Raw genomic sequence first — 23,767 nt, 5'->3', positions numbered from 1 at the left:
TGAGCCACCAGAGAAGCCCATATAGATATGTATGTATGTATGTATATATGTGTGTGTGTGTATATATGTGTGTGTGTATATATGTGCGTGTGTATATATGTGTGCATGTATATATGTGTGTGTATATGTGTGTGCATGTATATATGTGTGTATGTATGGGGGCTTTCTGTAGCCCAGTGGGTAAAGAATCTGCCTGCCATGCAGGAATCCACCCACGATGTAGGAGACCTGGGTTTGATTCCTGGGTCTGGAAGATTTCCCTGGAGAAGGAAATGGCAACCTACTACAGTACTCTTGCCTGGAAAATCCCATGGACAGAGGAGCCTGGTGGGCTACAGTCCATGGGGTCGCAAGAGTCAAACATGACTTAGTGACTAAGACACATACACATTGTTTTTACACTAACTTAGAGTTAGTGATATAAAACTTGTAGCAGTATTCTTGGTAGCCTATTTTATTGTAAATGCTTAAAATTTCATATCTTTATAAAAAATTTCATGCCTGGCTCAGACTCCTTCCTGGTTCAGATCCTGCCAGCTGAGAACATCTGATCTACAGAGCAACTTGTATCCTACACATTTAGTCCTGTTGTGAACCACATCGACAGTCTGAGAAGAGAAGTGCGAATCCACTTAATAGTACTGATTCTACACTCAGGAAGCCATTAACATCTTCAAGCCACCCAGAGACTAATATCATCCTGGTACCAAATGCTCTGCTAACTGGACTGAAGAGTAAGTTCAAACGGCAAATGGTTTACACTTAATCAAAAGACCAAGATTTGGTCACTACTCTTTTATACTCATAGACTTGATTCTTCCCATCAAACTCCTGCACAAACTTGCAAGAAGTAAATGAAATATGCAAGGCCAAAAATAATGCCCTTGATAGAAAGTGCATCAAAACGTCAGAAGAGCCCTAGGATGGAGATTGAAAACTATTGAGAAATAAGCTTTCAAAAGGCTCTACACACATTTGTTTAAATACCTGAAGGTGGCATTTCTCAGGGATTCCACAAAACACTAGTGAAAGGGTGTTGTTGTCAAGTTCATTTAGAAAACTCCAAAACCCATTACATCCCTCTCTCAGTCAGTTTTGGTTTTGACATAAACCACAAGGTGCCAAAGGAATAAGTTTTTTTAGTCAAAATCAAGAACTGGAAAGGAAATTAACTTTTTCAGGTCACCAAGAGAATGCAGATTGAAATAATCTCTTCTTCTCCACGGACCATTTTTGGCCAAATGAGAAGGGGGGTGACATGATTCCTTAATGGCTTCTCAGCTCTAAATTTCCCTATTATACTAATGGATTTTTCCAAAAACTGAAAATTATTTCACAGCTGTGATGACTGTAGAAGTTCATGGAGGACCAATGCCATAACTAATCTGACTTAGTATCTCCATTAAACATCACCTTGTCTGGCATGAGGCTTGTCACACAATATTTGTGGGATATGAGAATCTGAGCTTTGCCACAGAAGCAGAATCAATACAGGAATCTCTGGTACCATCAGAGTTCCTCCTCCAGTCTTTTCACTCATTTTCATATGATGCTCTATCTGCTTCCTCCCCTCTTTGTCTAACAATTAGGTTTCCTTTTAGTATCCATCACCCAAATTCAACATGCAAGGTTTGGTAGGCTTGTAGGTGGCCAGCACAGAAATTACAATAAGGAAGGCAGCAATGATAAACTTAAAACAAAAAAAAAATCAAAGTGATGACATAATCTACACAGCCAGGAATAATGGATGCAATGACCTGAAACCTTAATCAAAGAATCCCTGTGGCTCTATTCCCTCTATCTCAGAAACATTCTAAAGGAAGTCACTGAATTAAAGTATTAACAGTGGCTTGCCTGAGTTACTATATTCCCAAGCTGGATTCAGAGGAAGTAGGAAAATCTTAGAGCTGGAAGGCTCTGCTATAAACATATTAATGGTATGTAGTTACACAGGACAGAATACGAAGAATCACCATGCAACCAAAACAAAAAAAAATGATGAAAAATAATAGATTGCCTATTACTTACGGACAATACACTGATTTCCCCCAGGTAAAGTCTTCCATCCAGGGCAGCAGTAAGCATTATAACGTGATCCACAGACATTGGGTCTGAAATAAAAACAAACAAAAAAATTCAATCATGATAACTCCATTTTTTTTTTTTTTTCAAAAAAGAATACGTGACTAAATTAAAGGAAAAAATTCCCAAGTTATTAGAACAGTATGAATCTTTGCAGACAAGAACAGTAAGCTCATGGGACTCAATGCTGGCTTAGTAGTTTGGTACATTTTAACATAACGATACCAATAAAGATATGCTTAATATCACCAATGTACACAGAGCATCAGGAAAATAAAAACCATAGAAACAAAACACAGTTCTATCACAATGCACAGATATAAAAATTTATGGTTTTATACAAGTCTAGTTTGAACAATACATTTACCAATCTAGTTAAGCAAAGTCATCATAAAGTCTACTGAATGTGAGGTCTTATACTTTTACTCATTGAAGTTGTGTGTAATTTTTTCCTATGGCCAATCTACCCTCTAAAATATGACCAAATTCTTCCTTTCACCAGAATTACAGGAATGCAAACTCCGACATTAGTCAGAAAAAAAAAAAAAAAGCCAAAACATGTAAATATTTCTTCAGCCGAAGTCTGGAAGCATAGTTGATACCAACAGTTACAGGAAAATAAAGTCCATGTCACTCTGGATTTCTTGTTTACAGACAGTTCATCACATGTTTTGGAACAAAGCCACACATTTAGGATCCCGATGATCCATATTTAACACTTTAAGGGAACAACTGGGTAAAGATTTAGCAAATTTTACACTGGAAACTAAGGCAGAGGATATAATACAGACACCCAGAAGAAACCATTCATTCTGCCACATCTGCGAGCCTAAACATTGACGCCAGTTCTTCAAGGTGAGGGGCTGATAAGGCAGACCAAAGGTTTTACAATTGATTTCACAAAATAGCAGCTATCCCAAGCCTTGCTGGTATAAATACTATAGTCCCATAAGTAAAAGCCTTTAAAAACGATTGCAGAGCTAAAATACTTTTTCTGTTGGGGGGGGTACTCACATATTCTCACTATATTTGCACAGAACCCTCCTGTATTCTCCCTGAACTCACCACTTTAACAAAATGCAGGATTGGAAAATGAGCTCAAGTCTTTGCCCTGTCCTGAACTCCCTTTATAGCCCCAGAGAACCTGGAACATCCTATAGGAAAAAATGCATACTTCAGACCAACTGATGCTGACATCAGAAAGAGAAAGAAGAAGGATGGAGGAGCCAAGGAGAGGGCCCCATATACATACTTAGCCAGGGTAGGATTAGCCAGGGTAAAATAGCCAGGGCTATTCCAACGCTAGACAGATAATTATTGGATAGAGGCTTAATATGTGCCTGGTATTGGGAACTCTCTGAGCCTTAGTTTATTTCTCTACAATTGGGATAATGGAATGTGTCCACATCAAATGTGTGTGTATCAGATGAAATAATGAACATGCCACTGCTGCTAAGTCACTTCAGTCGCGTCCAACTCTGTGCGACTCCATAAACGGCAGCCCACCAGGTTCCCCCATCCCTGGGATTCTAAAGGCAAGAACACTGGAGTGGGTTGCCATTTCCTTCTCCAATGCATGAAAGTGAAAAGTGAAAGGGAAGCCGCTCAGTTGTGTCTGACTCTTAGTGACCCCATGGAGTGCAGCCTACCAGGCTCCTCCATCCATGGGATTTTCCAGGCAAGAGTACTGGAGTGGGGTGCCATTGCCTTCTCCTAATGAACATGAGAAGCTTATAAATGAAAAGGACAATGAAAACACATAGCAGCAGCAGCATGGTGGTGGAATTATCTTCTGATCTAAATTAGCTATTCAGCCAAAGGAACCAAAAGAGATTAAGGAAGACAGAAACTTTGCTGGGAATTCCAAGCCAAATGCTGTCCATGCTCTGTCCCTCCTGTGACAAAGTAGTGCCCTAAACTTCAGTTCGGAGTGCCCAGAACTTCCCAGGGCAACTCATAATCTTGGAAAAGGGAGTGAGAGGAAGAGATAGGACAGACAGCTGGGGCAAGAGAACACCAAAACGTCATAAAAGTTCTCTCAATCTAAAATGATAATCCAGGCCAAAGTCAACCACCTCAAACCTTCCCCACCAACAGCTCCATTGGATCCAATGCAACTCCAAACCAAACCCTGGAAGAGCTTCAGAGAATCCCTGAGCCTTGTGTAGGGTATCCTGTACTCAGAGTAACTGTGTTTTTCAAACAAAATCCAGGACACATTGTCTGACAAAAATGAGTGTATTTATGGAGTAAACACATACAACAGGGTTAAAAAAAAAAAAGGTAGGTAAAAAAAGAGTACAAAATCAGCCCTACAAAGCAAGATATTCAAAAGATTTCCCAAGGTATTTGAAAAATCACAGTAATAGACATTCTTTATTGTTCCTTCAATGTTTAGAATCAACCTACAGACAAAACATGGAAGACATTGCAATTTACAATGGTTACAAAACAAAAGGTAAATGTCTTAAACCATCATGTGTCATAAATCAAGATACAAGTTGGAAAGAAAAGTGTGGAGAGAAATAAAGCAATTGATTCAGGAAATAGAGGTTTAAGAACCTAATTTTTTAAAATACCAATAACTAAAAGTCATTCAATAATTATTTTAAAAATGGGAAAGAGAAGAGAGAGTAGAAGTATAGACCCAAGTGAGCTATGTCCCCATCTTTCACGGCAAGAAGCCAATATATACTGTTTAAATGTAGACACAGAAGTACAAACACAGTACATGGTGTCAAGAGGATGAATATGAGAAGAAATAAAAACAGAAATGGTTAAAACTGGTTGCCTCGGGAGATGGAGATCTGGGGAAATAGAAAGTTCTTTTGCTTTCTCAATGAATACCCATCTATAACTATTCATTTGAAAAATATGTCCTGTTATACTTTGATCATCATCTTTTATTTAAAACAACAATTTTTACTTTAAAAGCATGAACTTCTTATCTCATAAACAGACTACTTCCTGCTTCATTAGAATGAAGCATTCATAGCTCCCTTTCATTAATTATCACATTTTCATTTCATTGCATTTCTTAAAATTCTATATAATGTTGAATTATGATTTGTTTTCATGCTCTGACTTTTTGGAGTTTAATAACTTTGTCCTTTTTAATAGGTAATATATTATTTAACTTCAACCAATATCACCAAATGACAATTGCTTTGTCTTATTGCCATTTGTTCTTCAACAACACTGAACACTACTATGTCTTGTGGCTTAACACAAAGTATTAGAAAGATATAAGTTTTCTCCTCTGCTGACTTTGGTCTTGAGAACTGCAAACTAACTGGATGGCACTTATTCTACTTACACACAGGGAAAAAAAAAAAGAAAAACAGGTTTAATTCTAGAAATGAATGTCTTATTTAAGTTGGAAAGCACTAAGATATTTGAAGTCTAAAGTAGACATGTTGGATTATTTCCATTCTAAAAGATTTTACTCTCAGGTTTAAGCACAAAAAATCATTAATAAAGGAGACATCATTAATGAAGTTACTTTCTTGTGTAAATAAAAGTGTAGCATTCAAACGTCTTCCTTTGTGCTTCATCAGATATACCAACCAACCCATCATTTAAAAAAGAGTCAGAGTTAGAGCTCCATGCAAGTGGCAGTTAGCATTCAGCAAATTAAAGGTAAAATTCAAAAAGAAAAGATACACCGTGCTAAAGATACATTATTTCATCTTCATAGAAACTCTCTGAGCTAAATTCTATTATTACTATTTTAACAGTAAGGAAACTATGTCTTAGGAAGGGTAAACAAGCTAGCTAGCTAAAGTCCCATAGCTTAGAAATAAAGAATGGGGATTTGAACCCAGGAAATCTTATTTTAGAGCACACTGTCTTAAGGCAAAGATGTATTTAGGTAATAAGATGATATCCACTCAGCAGCATTGATGGTGGCATAGATTAAAAATATCACAAAATGTCCATCAACTGACCAAAGACAAACATAAACTGTTTTACCTGATTCTTAATAGTTGATGGTGGGAAGGATATGCTTCTATTCCACTTTACTGCTATACAGTACATTTTTTCAATTACTCTTTGTAACTTTTCTTACCAGTTGCTCTGAATGTTAGCCCTGCAACAACCCAACTCCAGTCACTCTAGGGGAGGGGTGAGCCTCGGCAGGCTGGATATTTGGATCCAGTTCAGACACAGCTCTCAGAGATTGTGTGGGCTAGCTAAAGGCCCTCTCAATGGAGCAAACAGCTGGGCTCTACCACGTTTGACCACGTCATTGCCAGAATTGGCCTCTGTGTGAGATGTCTGCAGTGTGTCCACTTTCCTAAGCCAGAGCCCACTTCTGTGAGTCTGGCCTCTTACAGCCAGGATAGCCTTTCTGTTTCCTATCCCAAATGCAAAGTCTTTTTCAGATAAGACCGGGGTAATAAAAACAAATTCAAGGGACTCTTATTTTATATGCATGAGTTTCTCAGTTGTGAAGTGATAAAACTTTGGACAAACAGAATAATAAGCATTAAGTAAAAGTTAAATGATAAGGACCCTGCTGGCGTCTTTGACCTTCAGGGGAAAAAGTTATCATTTAGTCCTCTTGAGCATAACTATGGAGAGGTATCAAAAAGCATATGCCACCACGTGACAAAAGGTGCCCATGTAACACACCTCAAGGTAGACATCCTAATAGTCCAGTTTCAGAGTTTAAAAATAATTACAATTTTATAAAAAAATGAGATGAAAAAACCATAATATGCAAATGAGCTATATATACTGTGGAACCACACATCATTATTTTATGAGTACTTTGACAAATTTTAGCCAGGTAAAAAGAAAAACTATCTGTGCTATCTCATAAATGACTCCACTGCTTCAGTAAACTTTGCAACTGCTCCGCCCTTATTTTATTTATTTTATTCTGGCTCTCTTCTTAGCCGAAGCCAGAGGTCACAGCAGTGATCTGAATACTACATGTGACCATTCCAACCCGTCTGCCAGTCACAACAAATCGAGTAATGAAACTTCAAACCCCAGCACTGAAATTGGCTTCCATGGCCTCCTCAGGCATCAGCCAGGCTCTCCAGACCCAGGGACGTATTTCTGGATTGTCTGGATCAACACTGGCTGGGACACAGACAATCTTGGCTTTCTCGTTGGAAGACTTAAGCCAGTTAGCCAACCTCTCTAACCTACCACACACAATTTTTCTGAATGAAATGATTTCAAAAGGAACAGGAAGATGAACCATTGTTATTCTGGCTTCCAGGAGCTTTATCCTCTTCTTGCTTTCTCCCATCTCTGTTAGATTAGTAACTCCATTATGCTCACCTCCAAAGCCAGTGTCTGTTTCTCAAGGCTTCCCTCCCTTCGCTTCTTTTCCCTCCTTCCTTTCTCTCTCTCCCTCTCTCTCTCTCTCTCTCTCTCTCTCTCTCTTTCTCTCTCTCTCTCTCTCTGTTTCTACTCTCAGGGCCTCTAGAATGAAATGGTCTGTTATTACCTCCAACAGTCAGAGGATGAGATGGTTGGATGGCATCACTGACTCAATGGACATGAGTTTGAGCAAATTCCAAGAGACAGGAGAAAATGAAGGACAGGAAAGCCTGGTGTGCTGCAGTCCACGGGGTCACAAAGACTTAGCAACTGAACAACAACAGCAACAAGGTATCCAAGATCACATAACTCATCATCTGGTATAGCCAGTAAATTCACTACTGAGCACACAGTAAGGCATGTGACTAACTGCCTTGTCTACAAGATGATTGTAGACAAGCACAAAGCAATTCAACCATATTCAGTGAGACTCTACGGCCCTGTTAGATAAGAAATAAAAGTGGCTTCCCTGGTGGCTCAGATGGTAGAGCGTCTGCCTACAATGCGGGAGGCCCGGGTTTGATTTCTGGGTCGGAAAGATCCCCTGGAGAAGGAAATGGCAATCCACTCCAGCACTCTCGCCTGGAAAATCCCATGGACAGAGGAGCCTGATAGGGTACAGTCCATGCGGTTGCAGAGTCGGATATGACTGAGCGACTTCACTTTCACTTTCAAGAGAAGCATACTTAACACCAAGATCAAGGTTTCTAATACCATTCTCCAATAAAAGGAGAATGACTGACTTCTCCTGACATGGCTGACTCGAGGACTAGGCAAGAAGTGCACAAGGTGAGTCTGGAGTATCACGTGGCGATAGAAAGTACAAGGTAACTGCCAAACAAAGAAACAGAACTCACAATGATGAACATATGTTAGGGATACAGGAGCCAAATGAAGAGCTCCCAGTGGCCAAAGCTAGAAACATTTAAGTAGCAGAATAACAAAAGTAGCATTGGATTATAACCCAAAGTACAAAATAAATGTCTATGAGTCAAGATTGATAAATAAATGATTGAATAAATAAAGGCAAGAAAAGAGCAAAGTCTCTTGTGCTAATAAATTCCAAATAATTTATGTAGATACTCTGCCTTCAAAAAGGTGAAGCATAACTCACTACTCCTTAAGCATTTCCCAAGAAATCCTAATTGACGGATAATCTACAAAATTCCTGACCAAGAGTCCTCAAAACTACCACGGTCATCACAAACAAGGAAATTCTGAGAAACTGTCACATCCTAAGAAGATATGAAAACTAAATGTAATGTGGCATCCTGGATGCGATTTTGAACATTAAAAAGGACATTCAGTTAAAAAATTAATTAATCTGAATAAAAAATGGACGTTAACAAAAATGTATCGATATTGGTTCGGTTAATTGTCATAAATGTATCAAACTAGTATAGGAGGCTAACAGCAGAGAAATTTGTGTCCAGGGTTTATAGGAGCTCTTGATATTATCCTCTTGTTGTTTTTTTTCTTGTAAATCTAAAACTGTTCTAAAATTTATTAGAACTTTTGAAGTTTATTTAAAAGTAAAAGAACAATAGTATTGTTACCATGCAATTATAAATAAACTGTTACATTCCCTCAAAGGTGACTAAGAAAAGAGTCTTTGCTCTTGAAAGAAGACAGACAAGTATGCAAAGCAAGCCAATATGATAGGTAAGACACAGACATCTGGGTCTGCCTGAGGAACTAAGGAAGCTCAGAACAAGAGCACTTAGCCTCATCACCCGAGGTGAGCTTGGAAGGGGACTGTCTGAGTTATGACTTGATGTTTCCCAGTTGCTAAGAGGGGTCACTAGTTTTATTTCATCCCACTGTTGAAATTGCTCTCAAATCCTCTAACCCCATTAGTGAATCCCTTGTCCAAATCCTAGTGTTTCACTATTGGATTAACATCACATTCCTTTTTCCTGGCTTCCTGGTTCCTCTCTGCTCCATCAGGACAATGTAGCTAAGCTGCTTCTTTTTTAAATTAACTTTTATTGGAGCACAGTTGCTTTACCATATTGTGTTAGTTGCTACTATACAGCAGTTGGACTTCCTTCCCATTTAGGTCACCACACAGCATTGTCTAGAGTTTCCTGAGCTATACAGTAGGTTCTCGTTAGTTGCTAAGCATCTTTTCATATTCACCATGCCTAATTCTATTCTCCTGGGATTCAGAGATAGACCTTTAATCACCATAAAATGTTATATATCTCACTATTAGCTTCAGATACCTTTCAGCGCCATCAACTTCTACACTCCTGCTCTGCTCCTCCTCTTCAGGGACTCAGCAGTCACTCATGTACAAGCCCCCTCCCCCAACACACACACACACACACACACACACACACACACACACACACACACACACACACAACCTTAAAGCGTCTGCCTGCAATGTGGGACACCCGGGTTCGATCCCTGGGTTGGGAAGATCTCCTGGAGAAGGAAATGGCAACCCACTCCCATACTCTTGCCTGGAGAATCCCATGGACAGAGGAGCCTGGTAGGCTACAGTCCATGGGGTTGCAAAGAGTCAGACACGAGTGAGCGACTTCACTTTCACTTTCTTTTCTATCTTTGTGTTTAGTGTATAATTCCATCTCCCCTCATAAGACTAATCTCTTTTCCTTGATTAATCCCATCATGTTTCAACCTACCAACACAATTCCAAATATACTTCTCAAAAACCCACGTATGTTATACTGCAATTATATACTTTAAATAATTTTATGTACAGATTCTCATCTGTGAAACCCACCCATAGGCCCTCTGATCCCAGTCTAACAGTTCTTCAAACAGAGAAACAATGCTTGTTATGCCAGGAATATCTTGGAGTCTGTTCAGAATCACACAAGATAACACTGACTAAATGCCTTGGTAAGTACAAATCATAATTAACAAAGATTAATATCATCTCTTTGGTGTCATAAATAGGCTAGCTGTAAATGAGGCCAACATAGAAAAGTGTCTCATAGTGAGAACTAATTCTTATAAATTAATCTATTTAAGAGAAGAATATCCCATGCCTATTTAAATGGTTGTGTGTGTGTGTTAGTCGCTCAGTCATGCCCGACTCTTTGCGACCCCATGGACTGCAATCCACCAGGTTCCTCTGTCCATGAGATTTTCTAGGCAAGGATACTGGAGTGGGTTGCCATTTCCTTCTCCAGGGGATCTTCCCAACCCAGGGATCGAACTTGGGTCTCCTGCACTGCAGGCAGATTCTTTACCGACTGAGCTACAAGGGAAGCCCCATTTAAATGGTTATAGACGGTTAAATGGGCTTCCCTAGTGGTTCAGATAATAAAGAATCTGCCTGGAATGTGGGAGACCTGAGTTTGATCGCTGGGTTGGGAAGATCCCCTGGAGAAGGGAATGACAACCCAGTCCAGTATTCTTGCCTGGAGAATTCCATGGACAGAGGAGCCTGGCAGGCTAAGTCTGTGCGGTTTCAAAGAGTCGAACAAAACTGAGTGACTAACACTTCAGTTTAGTTCAGTTCAATTCAGTCGCTCAGTCGTGTCTGACCCTTTGCAACCCCATGAAACACAGCACGCCAGGCCTCCCTGTCCATCACCAACTCCCGGAGGCCACTCAGACTCACATCCATCGAGTCCGTGATGCCATCCAGCCATCTCATCCTCTGTCGTCCCCTTCTCCTCCTGCCCCCAATCCCTCCCAGCATCAGAGTCTTTTCCAATGAGTCAATTCTTCGCATGAGGTGGCCAAAATACTGGAGTTTCAGCTTTAGCATCATTTCTTCCAAAGAAATCCCAGGGCTGATCTCCTTCAGAATGGACCAGTTCGATCTCCTTGCAGTCCAAGGGACTCTCAAGAGTCTTCTCCAACACCACAGTTCAAAACCATCAATTCTTTAGCGCTCAGCTTTCTTCACAGTCCAACTCTCACATCCATACATGACTACTGGAAAAACCATAGCCTTGACTAGACGGACCTTTGTTGGCAAAGTAATGTCTCTGCTTTTCAGTATGCTATCTAGGTTGGTCATAACTTTTCTTCCAAGGAGTAAGCGTCTTTTAATTTCATGGCTGCAGTCACCATCTGCAGTGATTTTGGAGCCCCCAAAAATAAAGTCTGCCACTGTTTCCACTGTTTCCCCATCTATTTCCCATGAAGTGATGGGACCAGATGCCATGATCTTAGTTTTCTGAATGTTGAGCTTTAAGCCAACTTTTTCACTGTCCTCTTTCACTTTCATCAAGAGGCTTTTGAGTTCCTCTTCACTTTCTGCCATAAGAGTGATGTCATCTGCATATCTGAGGTTACTGATATTTCTCCTGGCAATCTTGATTCCAGCTTGCGCTTCTTCCAGCCCAGCATTTCTCATGATGTACTCTGCATATAAGTTACTAACACTTGCAGACAGTTAAATAGTAATGCATAATGGTTTCACGGCTTGGCCATTTTGCTGGTGTTCTGATCATTAATTTATTCTAATCAGTGAAGTTTAACTCAAGGATCAATGTATTTCCTTTGAGAAAATATAATATAAATGTAGAGAAAACACTCATATATAAATATCTGATTCTACTTATTTCTTCAGCAAAAGAAAACCATAAATCCGAAAAGTGACTTGTCTCAGCAAAAGTTTGAAGTGTACTTTCTCATGGAAGATTGTTGTGTCTGATCAAAGTCACTGATGGGGCCAGCATTTGTGGTCAATTCCTAAAGACGAGCATCACAGAACTCAGCAGGAAGCTTGGAGAGGTTCCTCTGGATGCACTGCTACAACGGAGGCTTTTCCCTCCCTAATCTGTTTGCATCAGCAGCACAGAGAGGATGAGGCTTCCACAGTTTCATTTTATGTACACCCTAAGTTGTGTTTTGTGGAAATTTTGTGTTGATCCAAAGCAATAGCCCAAGAACCTGAAAGCCAAAGAATTTAGGTTGCCATATCAAGGACACACATACAGACACACACAGAGACACACAGACAAACACACACACACACATACACACACACACACACACACACACACACCCCTTCAGCATTTCTGAGCTAAGGAAACCAAGTTGCTAAGGCAGTTCTCCAAACCTGGGAGATCATTTTGGAGTGGCAGCCAATTTAAATCCTTTTGCAATCTTTTATAGGTGACTGAAATGGGAAAACCACTAAACCATTCAGGTATGACCTAAATCAAATCCCTTACAATTATGCAGTGGAAGTGACAAATAGGTTCAAGGGATTAGATCTCATAGACTGCCTGAAGAGCTATGGACGGAGGTTCTAGACATTGTACAGGGGCCAGTGATCAAGACCATCCCTAAGGAAAAAAAAAATGCAAAAAGGCAAAATGGTTGTCTGAGGGGGCCTTACAAATAGCTGAGAAAAGAAGAGAAGCTAAAGGCAAAGGAGAAAAGGAAAGATATAAACACCTGAATGCAGAGTTCCAAAGAACAGTAAGGAGAGATAAGAAAGCCTTCCTCAGTGATCAATGCAAAGAGATAGAGGAAAACAACAGAATGGGAAAGACTAGAGATTTCTTCAAGAAAATTAGCAATACCAAAGGAATATTTCATGAAAAGATGGACACAATAAGGACAGAAATGGTATGGACCTAATGGTACGGAAGCAGAAGATATTAAGAAGAGGTGGTAAGAATACACAGAAAAACTATACAAAAAAGATCTTAATGACCCAGATAACCATGATGGTGTGATCACTCACCTAGAGCCAGACATCCTAGAATGAGAAGTCAAGTGGGCCTTAGGAAGCATCACCACGAACAAAGCTAGTGGAGGTGATGGAATTCCAGTTGAGCTATTTCAAATCCTAAAAGATGATGCTGTGAAAGTGGTACACTCAATTTGCCAACAAATTTGGAAAACTCAGCAGTGGCCACAGGACTGGAAAAGGTCAATTTTCATTCGAAACCCAAAGAAAGGCAATGCCAAAGAATGTTCAAACTGCCACACAATTGCACATCTCACACGGTGGCAAAGTAACCCCCAAAATTCTAAGCCAGGCTTGAACAGTACGTAAACTGAGAACTCGCAGAAGTTCAAGCTGGATTTTGAAAAGGCAGAGGAATGAGAGATAAAATTGCCAACACCAGTTGGATCATCAAAAAAGCAAGAGAATTTCAGAAAAACATCTACTTCTGCTTCATAGACTACACCAAAGCTTTTGACTATATGGATCACAACAAACTGTGGAAAATTCTTAAAGAGATGGGAATACCAGACCACCTGACCTGCCTCCTGGAAAATCTGTATGCAGGTCAAGAAGAAATAGATACAACTGCACATGGAAAAACAGACTGGTTCCAAATCAGGAAAGGAGTATGTCAAGGCTGTATATTATCACCCTCCTTATTTAACTTATATGCAGAGTACATCATGTGAAATACCAGACTGGATGAAGCACAAGCTGGAATCAAGATTGCTGGGAGAAATATCAATAACCTCAGATACGCAGATGACACCACTAAAGTGGCAGAAAGTGAAGAGGAACTAAAGAGCCTCTTGATGAAAGTGAAAGAGAAGAGTGAAAAAGTTGGCTTAAAACTTGACATTCAGAAAACTAAGATCATGGGATCTGGTTCCATCACTTCACGGCAAATAGATGAGGAAACAATGGAAACAGTGAGAGATTTAATTTTGGGGGGCTCCAAAATCACTGCAGATGGTGACTACAGCCATGAAATTAAAAGTTGCTCCTTGGAAGAAAAGCTATGACAAACCTAGACAGCATATTAAAAAGCAGAGACATTACGCTGCCAACAAAGGTCCATCTAGTCAAAGCTTGGTTTTTCCAGTAGTCATACCTGGATGTGAGACTTGGACTATAAAGAAAGCTGAGCACTAAAGTACTGATGCTTTTGAACTGTGGTTTTGGAGAAGACTCTTGAAAGTCCCTTGGACTTCAAGGAGATCCAACCAGTCAATCCTAAAGGAAATCAGTCCTGAGTGTTCAATGGAAGGACTGATACTGATGCTTAAACTCCAATACTTCGACCACCTGACATGGAGAGCTGACTCATTGGAAAAGACCCTGATGCTAGGAAAGACTGAGGGCAGGAGGAGAAGGGGATGACAGAGGATGAGATGTTTGGATGGCATCACCGTCTCAATGGACATGAATTTGAGTGAGTTCCAGGAGTTGGTGATGGACAGGGAACCCTGGCATGCGGTGCAGTCTATGGGGTCACAAAGAGTTTGACATGACTACACTGAGACCTGAACTGGAACATGTAAAAGTCTGTGCTTTACTTTGGGGGGAAAAAAAGTTTTAAAAGAGGGAGAATTTAAAGCCACAGGGTGCACTGGAATAGGAAACCAGACATTGACCCATGAAAACCAGAAGCACACGGATGTGTGCGGCAAGTCCTGCTCCTACTGACCACACAGGGCACTTTCTACGTCTAGAACTGTGGATTACACAATACTGGGAACACACACGTCTGCACAGTTCACTAAACCACCCGTGTGAGCCCCCTCAAACTTCTAAAGGTAATGGTTTGACTAGCCTTCTGTTATGGTAAACTTGCACTAAACCTACTTCTCTCCATGGCAAGGGATCTGTATCTTGCCCGCTGGCATCACACTACTGGTTGTGAGTATAAAAGGAACTCCCATCTAAACATGGGGAGAGGTGTATTTGTTTATGAAGTTGAAATTACTATTCAACCTATAAGGATGAGGAGGGGTTTCTTCAAAAGAGGAAAAAAATAAAAAACAAACAACAACAAAAATGTGCCTCATAATTGCATCTCTCCGGCCTTTACAAGGATTTAACCAATGGTATCACATAAACGCATCGTGCTTCTGAAGAACTGTTTCCCAGAACCCAGCAATCCCTTGGATTTACCCATGAGTTCAAGACGAGCGTGGTTATTTTCTTAGACTGGGATATTTGCTCCATTTACCCAAGCCAAAGCCACACTGTACTTTTCTAAAGGGTGGGCAAAATTCTAGAAATGATTGAAATGCAAACAAGTAAAGTAAGCAGGTGATCCAGAACAGGCAGGCCCAGGACGGTCCTGCGGAATTCACCACTCCCAAGGGCCAACTGGTCCCTTCCCACCTCTTTACCACCCACAGAAGAAATAAGGGATCGAAACCACGATTCTCACCACTTCCCAGAAGTTCTCAAACAGAGAGCTCTGTCCAAGGAGATAATATCTTCTGAATGTCCTGGCAGCCCCAGGAAAAGACAGGAAAGCCAGCCAATGGGATCAGGCTGAGGGGAAAGAATGGTGTCCTTCAGCAGCCGGGAGGGCAGAGTGATTCAACTCTCCAGTTCTGAGGACTGGCAGCTCCCAGCTGACAAACAGGTAGGGTTCCAAAATGTCATTTCTATATTGGTATTTAGAACTTGGACAGGCTTTTCCAATAGAAACAATGTTAATAGGTGGTGGTTTGGTCCCCGGGCTAGTCAAATAGCAGTCTCTCGGCCACATTATCAGCTAAATGGGCTATTGTAGGCTGGTCTGGGAACCTGACCACAGACTTAAAATGTTGTTTCTATGGGAAAACACATTCCACGGCAGGCAACCAGAGGGAAACTTGGCCACTCAAACCCATGGTCCCTGCAGCTCCAGCCAGCTGCCCAGTGAGCTGTGAGCACCAACCACCTTAAACTCAGGCTACTCCACGCAATCCTGAGAGGGCAGCCAGGCTGGAAGGCTGCCCAGCCCCAGGCCCAGGCCCACCCCCAACCCCCAGCAGGAGTCCATTAGGGCCAGTATGGGATATCCCTAAGCCCATAAATCAGTAACTTAAAAACCGAGGAGTGATTGGATATTCTAATTCTCAATGTACCTGCATTATTTTACAAAGCAGAAGATCCCAGCAACTATGATGTAAAATCAGGACCCGGTGCTAGTTCACAGACCAAAGGTTAGAAAGAGTGGCTTCCAAATGAAGCAAGGAAACAGGTCATTTTTGAATGCTATTTGGTGGCTTTGCTCTTATACTCAGGTTATTTGAGCATTTCAGACTTCCTGGAACTGAGTAATTACTCTCTCTTTTATATAGAATGTGAACCCTTTAAAGACAGAAAGTGCAGATTTATCTATACAGCCCTAGCACCTAGCACAATACCTGCATCTTAAATGGTAAATGAAGGCTTAGGATTTCACATGTACTTTCAACTAAGAAATCTAAGTTAGAATTTTGTCAGAGTGGTAAGAATGTAATTTGACAAAAAGATAAACGTGTTTCTAAGGAACCAAATAATAAAATAAAGGAATGAAAAACACAATTTCTAATAAGAAATCAATGTTTCCATCTACTTTTTAATTTTAGAAAATTAAAATGAAAAATCAAATAACAAAAGACCCACATAAATGGAATTCATGGAGTATGACAGTAAAATTTTTCCTTCTTTCAGATGGATCATTTGAAAATACTTTACAGCTTCAAAAGCTTTGAAGGGCTTGTATCTCAAACTCTATTTCATAAGAGTCAACAGGCAATGGATCTTTTAAAATAATTTTATACTGACTCTTATCATCAGAACAGACACAAGAGTGTTGCTAAGGAACCAAAAAAAAAAAAAAAGGGAAAAAATATCATTGACAGAGTTTGTTTCTAAAAGAAGTCAGTTAATGGCATGCTGTGGTTGAGATTATTTCATAGAAATTAACAATTCATAAATTAGGAATCAAGAACTTGACAATTTGTTTTTTTAACTTTGTAATTTAAGCAAGTTGTAAGCATTTACTTCTAAAAAATTAGTTATCTGGAAGTTTTTTGAATAAAAATAGCCTAATTAAAATTTAAGGGAATTTGATTGAATCTTGAATTTATCTAGTCCGTATGAAGTCGCAATGTAGAATAAAAATAATAATGAACAACTTATAGAGAGCTTTGTAATTTACAAAATGATTGTGTGACTCTTTCCTTAAATTCTATCAAGAATATGATCTGCTGTGCTCATTTCCAGATGAGGAAACTGAAATTCAGAGAAGTGAAGTAATAGTTCAAAGGCTACCCAATGGAAACATGTCATAAATCACTAATTAAAAACCAAAAGAATTTATTAATAAAACATTCCAAGGCTAGTACTAAAGATTTTAGATTAGAGATTAGAAAGATGTTTCCATAAATACCCCAGAGAGAATGTGTTCCTTTAAATAATCTCATTTGCGTATAACTTTTTTGTGTGCTCTTTTCTTTTCTGAGGTCTGCAGAACCAAAAATTTTAAGACACACCTCACAAAGTATACCAGAAAAGAAAAGCAATGATAAAAGGAACACATCTTGGGAATATTCACTCCTACAGACCAGTACTTTTGTTTCTGAAAGTTTCTACATGTTGAATATCCTGCCCTGGTCACCCTGGTTAAAAAAAAACACAAAATCTCTCAGCTCTTAACATGTTCAATGTTTAGGGGAGTGGGTAAGTGGAGAGCAATGTAGAGACTCAAAATGCAGATAATTTAACCCCTACTCCTAGCTGCCATTGGAATGTGCTTTGTGTATATGCTGAACATGGGTACATCCTGTCTTTTTTTTTTTAATTTAATTTAATTTTATTTTTTAATTATTATTATTATTTTATTTTTTTAATTTTAAAATCTTTATTTCTTACATGCGTTCCCAAACATGAACCCCCCTCCCTCCTCCCTCCCCATAACATCTCTCTGGGTCATCCCCATGCACCAGCCCCAAGCATGCTTTGAAAAGCAGCTTCAAGCAAAATTATCGGGTCATGCAGGCAACTATCTGACCCATCTTAGGAAGACAATAAGCTGCACAAAGGCCAGGGTGATATTCCAAATGATATTCTAAAAAACCCTCCAGATTCACGTCTCTATGACCTAATTCAGAGGCTGCCGGTACACTGTCCATCACACAGAGAAAGTGGCAACTTCCATCCCAAACACCAGCACAGCTCTGCCCTGAAATCCAATCTAAAAGATCTCCTGCTCAGCCAGAGTGATGCCAGCACTGTGCTCTCAATACTTTGTGGGCTCTGAGGAAGGTGACGGTCTTCGTATCATCACTGAGAAGAATGGGTGCTAAATACTGGGCAATGCTTCCACATCGTGACAACCTCTGAGAAGGAACTGATGCTGGCACGCCACCCATTCTACCTCCTTACCTAGTAAAAGTAAGAATCAGTTGCTCAGATGTGTCCAGCTCTTTGCAACCCCATGGACTGTAGCCTGCTAGGCTCCTCTTCCAGGGAATTCTCCAGCAAGAATACTGGAGTGGGTGGCCATTTCCTTCTCCAGGGGATCTTCCCGACCCAGGGGTCGAACCCCAGGTTTCCTGCACTGCAAGCAGATTCTTTACACTCTGAGCCACCAGGGAAGCAGTTTCCAAATCCCCTCTGTAGCAGCTCCCAATGACAAAGCTTCTGTTCCTAAGAAGTCTACCAGTTTCCCAGGGAGTTTGATACCAGGCAGTAGAAATATGTCAGACCTCAAAGAACGGCATGCATCTTTCACTGACATGAAACATAGGAAGTACAACTTGTATGTTAGCACGAGCACACGTGCACACACACAATCCCCCACAAACACTCAGAATGAAGCCATGGGGGCAGTTCTTATCCCTGCATACCTTTCCCAAGGGGATTTGGATAGACCAGTGTTTTACAGAATGTTTCATTTGAATCACTAAAGCTATATTAGTTCCTATTTCTTTTTGATTGTTTTTCCAAGTTTTACTGAGATGTAATTGACATATGTCCCAGACAGCACTAGTGGTAAAGAACCCTCCTGCCAATGCAAGACATAAGAGATGCGGGTTCAGTCCCTGGGTCAGGAAGATCCTCTGGAGGAGAGCATGGCTATCCACTCCAGTATTCTTGCCTGGGAAATCCCATGGACAGAAGAGCCTGGTGGGCTACAGTCCATGGGGTCACAAAGAGTTAGGCATGACTGAAGCGACTAAGTTTACTAATTGATACACAGCACTGTATAAGCTTAAGGTGCTTAATTATATGACTTAAATGGTAAAATGATTACTACAATATGTATAATTAAAAGTGCCTATTTCTTAAATAAAAAGAGTGTTCCTGGAAAAGCAATAAAAGAAATGAGGGTAAAAAAATTCACTTGTGAATGTTAAAATATCTGTAAAGGTCTTCTTCTATCCACTCATAGTTCAAAATCTCACCAACCTTTTATAACCCCTTGCCTGAAATTCCTACTGTAAACAAAAATGACACATCGAGAGTCTTGTCTTCACTTACACAAAAAATCATGGGCCGAGGGGAAAGGAATGGGCCCCTGCAGAATTATATCTTTCCTTGTTTGCCCTCTCAAATGCTTGGTTCCTTCTCTGTAAATTTTCCACAGTGTTAGACCTCATCACTGCTATGCCTCAGCACTAGATATTAAATAATTCTTCCACAACCCTCGAAGTCATGGATCAGTTTAGACAAGTGTGGAAAAAGCATGTCTGGCAGCATTGCAGACGTCGCTGGGTGTGAGGCATTGAGTATAAGTTCAAAATGAGACATAAAACTCTCCAGTGCTAATAAACAAAGAAGAAATGACAGAATTCAAATATTCCCATTCTCCTAGCCTAATAAATTAATGGACCTAGACAATGATCATCAATGGCAGCTAACATTACAAAAAGAGAGGCTGGCAGACAAGAAGACACCTTTGAATGGAAGTACAAACATCACTTACAAAGTCTTACCAAAAAGTTGATTCTGAATTGAATCTAGTTCCCAGCTCTAACTAGCAAGTCACAACAACAACAGGGGACAGAACACAGTGACCACCACCACCCCTGGGATGCAGTCATCAACAGACTGTGAGAAACCCTGCAGCTCTGTGTACCAAGGATGGCCCAAGGGCTGATCAGTGCTAGTCCACACACTATATATTACTAATCTATAATGAGATAAGGAACTTAAGCTGGAATGTAAATCATCTCCCTGCTTCCTTCATCTAGAAAGCCTTGCTATGAAAAAAAAATAACAGCTCAGCTAAATGGTGTGCTTAGTGACACACTGCGTTTACTGGCACATGATTTTCGTCTCATCACAGATCGAAAACAAGCAGCTAATGGTCTGGCATTTTAAGTGCCACTGCTCTGTAGGAAGTGAACCAATTTCTTGTTCTCCCCCAGCTTTATTAAATAGGATTGACAGATAATATTATAGAGTATAGTACATGACAATTTGATACATTTATACACTACAAAATGATCACCACCAAAGTATTAGCTCCACTTGGTTACATAATTACTATTTTGTGTTTATGTGTTTGTGTGCGTGTCTGTGTGTGTGGTGAGAACATTTCAGATCTTTCTTAGCAACCTGCAAGCATATAATACAACATTATTAGCGATACTCATCATGTTGTACCTCTGATCCTCAAAACTTATTCACCTTATAACTAGAACTATAAACCCTCTGACCAGTATTTCCCCATTTCCCCTACCCACCAGCCCCTAGAAACCACCATTCTTCTCTTTGTTTCTGAGTTCAGATTTTTAGAAGTGATATATAATATGAATCAATTTCTTCAATAAATAAATTATAAGTAAAAATGACAAGAGGGCCAATCTATATATTTAAAAATATTTAAGAGATTTATCTGGAGAAGGCAATGGCAACCCACTCTAGTACTCTTGCCTGGAAAATCCCATGGATGGAGGAGCCTGGTAGGCTGCGGTCCATGGGGTCACGAAGAGTCGGACACGACTGAGCGACTCCACTTTCACTTTTCACTTTCATGCACTGGAGAAGGAAATGGCAACCCACTCCAGTGTTCTTGCCTGGAGAATCCCAGGGATGGCGCAGCCTGGTGGGCTGCCGTCTATGGGGTCGCACAGAGTCAGACATGACTGAAGCAACTTAGCAGCAGTAGCAGCAGCAAGAGATTTATCAACCAATTACTCTTAAAAGACGGACTTAATTTAGATCCTGATTTGAATGAACTATAAAAAATAAAGTTTATAATCTAATCAGGGAAATTTGATAATACTAATCAAATTTATACAATATTATCAAATATAAAAATAACATCAAGTACTGGGTATTTGATAATATTTTTCAATTAACGATACTTTGAAAAATGATAGTAATATTGTGTTTGTTTCTTAAAGAGTCCTTATCATTTACAGATGCATATTGAAATGGTGACTAATTATTTTTCAGGGATTTACTTGAAAATAATCTGCGGCAGGGAAGAGAAGGAGACACAATAAGACTGGAATTCATTGATAACTACTGAAACTGGAGCTTCACTGGAGTATTCTCTCTAGTTTTGTTTACATTTGAAATTTTCCACATTAAATGTTGGAAAACAACAACTTTGCAGCAGCGTCTGGCCTAGATCTTCTTGTAGTAGCCCTACTCTTTTATACATCATAACCCCACACTTCTGCTTTATTTTTTCCCCTTCATACAAGAACCGTTTCCACCTGTTATGTAACTCAGCATTTTTGAGTGGGATGTGGACTACCAATAAAAGCCAACAACAGTCCAATTCCAACCTGTGTACCATCTTAAGCAAGAGGCAAGAATGTGAATCTCATATATGCAGCTATTCAATAAGGCTAATGTTCAGAACAAACAACTTACTCACCCTTGTGAAAATAGCAGTCCAGGGAGTGGGTTTTCTTGGGCACTAAACTACTTTCTGACACGATTCATTTTCATAAGGACACCATATCTTTCTTTATGACAAAAACATAAATCCATCAGTTAACAGGAGTTTGAAGGAAAGGGGACTGATTTGCATCAGGTCCATAAGAAGGCTGAATTTTGCCTTTTCACGAGTGGAAGAATTCTTACAGTCATGGGAAATAGAAAATGAGAGGAGGAAATAATTTAGTGAGGAAGCCTGATATGTTTCCTGATTCTTCAATGGTGACAAGGTTTCAAGGAGAGGCCCAAATGCAAATAAGCACCTGGGTCAATCTAAGATTAAATTAGATCCTCTTGTCTAGAATTCTGCCAAATATTCACCAACATAATGTCAGAACTGTTGACCAAAAAAAAAAGAAGGAAAACCTGACTTGCATATTCTTGTAAGATTCTTGAAAAGTTTTCAAAAGTTTAAAAATAAAAGATTAATTTTTATTTGAGGTTTATTTATTTCCTGGGAAATTAGCAGACAGACAAAGTACTTGGTATTTGTTTGCTTCTGCATTTTTGCTTTTTTATTAACTTTGGTTGTATGATTTACCCCCATGGGAATAAGAGGTATTAGGTAATTTGAACATTTTTAATGACAAGCAGAAAAATAACTATTATCTGTTTAAACTATTCCTTATTTAAAGAAGTTTTTATTTTTATAGGCTGTGAATGAATATAAAGCAACCACAATTTCTTAGAGTTTATTGCCAACCAGTTAACTAGAGGTTAATGTGTAAGGGTGCAAGGGTATAGGAATTCTACCAAAGCTTTGCCTAAATTAAGATAAAGTATGTTTTGGCCCACTTTCCCAGATGTTCAATAGTTTAAGATCTCTTAAAAGCCAACTCTCGTTAAAATCAAAACGGGAATCATTAAAGGAAAATGAAAAAACTACAAATATTTTCAATTTCTCAAAAGAAACAGGGCACAGAAGAAAAACGACAAATGAGAATCCCTTTATACCGACTGAGCATTATGTTGCTGCAAGGCATGAAGCCAAAGGATGGGAACACTCAGCTGGAAAGTGAAGGCAATGGCTCTTTTCAAGGGTGGACAATCTGAGTCAGTCCAGCCCCAGATCATGCAAGCAAGTCCTGCCCACAGGCGTCCAGAGAGAAGAGCAAGGACTGATGAAATGAGTCCTGGGATGTGGGAATAATGTGGGAAGGATAGGTTTCTTGGTCCAGAGCAGATGTGTTGTGTTTCTCATTCACCATCTCTTCCTCCTTTTGCTACCCTAACTCCTCTTGGGGAAGAGGAAGCCATTCCACACCCCTCAGTCCTGGCCAGCCCACTTGCCCCATTTCTCCGGCCACAGTGAGGGGCACGTGACAGGAGCAGGGCCAGAGCTCTCTCTGAGATCTGATGTGTGGAAGCTGGGAAAGCTTCTCTCTTTACCTGTGAGATCATGAGATGAAAGGCAGTATGACTTGGAATTACCAGTGGTCATCCTATCGACCTGATCATAGCCAAACTCTTCCTCTGACAAGGCAATTAAAGCCCATTTCCAAAATACCCAACAACCTCACCACAAACAGTCCCAACTCTCAGGGCATCTCTTTGCAATACTTCCAATGAAAGTGGTTTTCAGACTAGTGCTTCCATCTCCTGAAATATAAATTCTTTCCACAAAGGTTCTTGGGGGGTGGCAGGGGGAAGGTTTATCAGGAAGGAGACAAAGCCATCTGCCAGATCTGCCAGTAAAAAAAATGCAAACTTTTTTGGAGGAATTGGCAGGGGGTGGGGGGCCATATTAATTATAAATAATCTGGGGGAAGG

General features: G+C 40.0%; 1 protein-coding gene across 2 annotated transcripts in view; it reads right to left on the bottom strand.

The window, feature by feature from the left end:
* Positions 1–23,767, bottom strand: part of FBN1 (fibrillin 1) — a 277,248-nt gene that overhangs the window by 239,791 nt on the left and 13,690 nt on the right. For both annotated transcript variants that reach the window (XM_012181624.4, XM_060418056.1), the window contains exon 3: positions 2,029–2,111. In XM_012181624.4, the coding sequence (XP_012037014.1) occupies positions 2,029–2,111 (83 nt within the window). The remainder of the gene's footprint in view (positions 1–2,028; positions 2,112–23,767) is intronic.

This window comes from Ovis aries, chromosome 7 (genome assembly GCF_016772045.2).
Source record: "Ovis aries strain OAR_USU_Benz2616 breed Rambouillet chromosome 7, ARS-UI_Ramb_v3.0, whole genome shotgun sequence".
NCBI classification, from domain to species: Eukaryota; Metazoa; Chordata; class Mammalia; order Artiodactyla; family Bovidae; genus Ovis; species Ovis aries.
The sequence above is the reverse complement of the archived record's forward strand: the minus strand, read 5'-3'. Positions and strand labels throughout refer to the sequence as shown.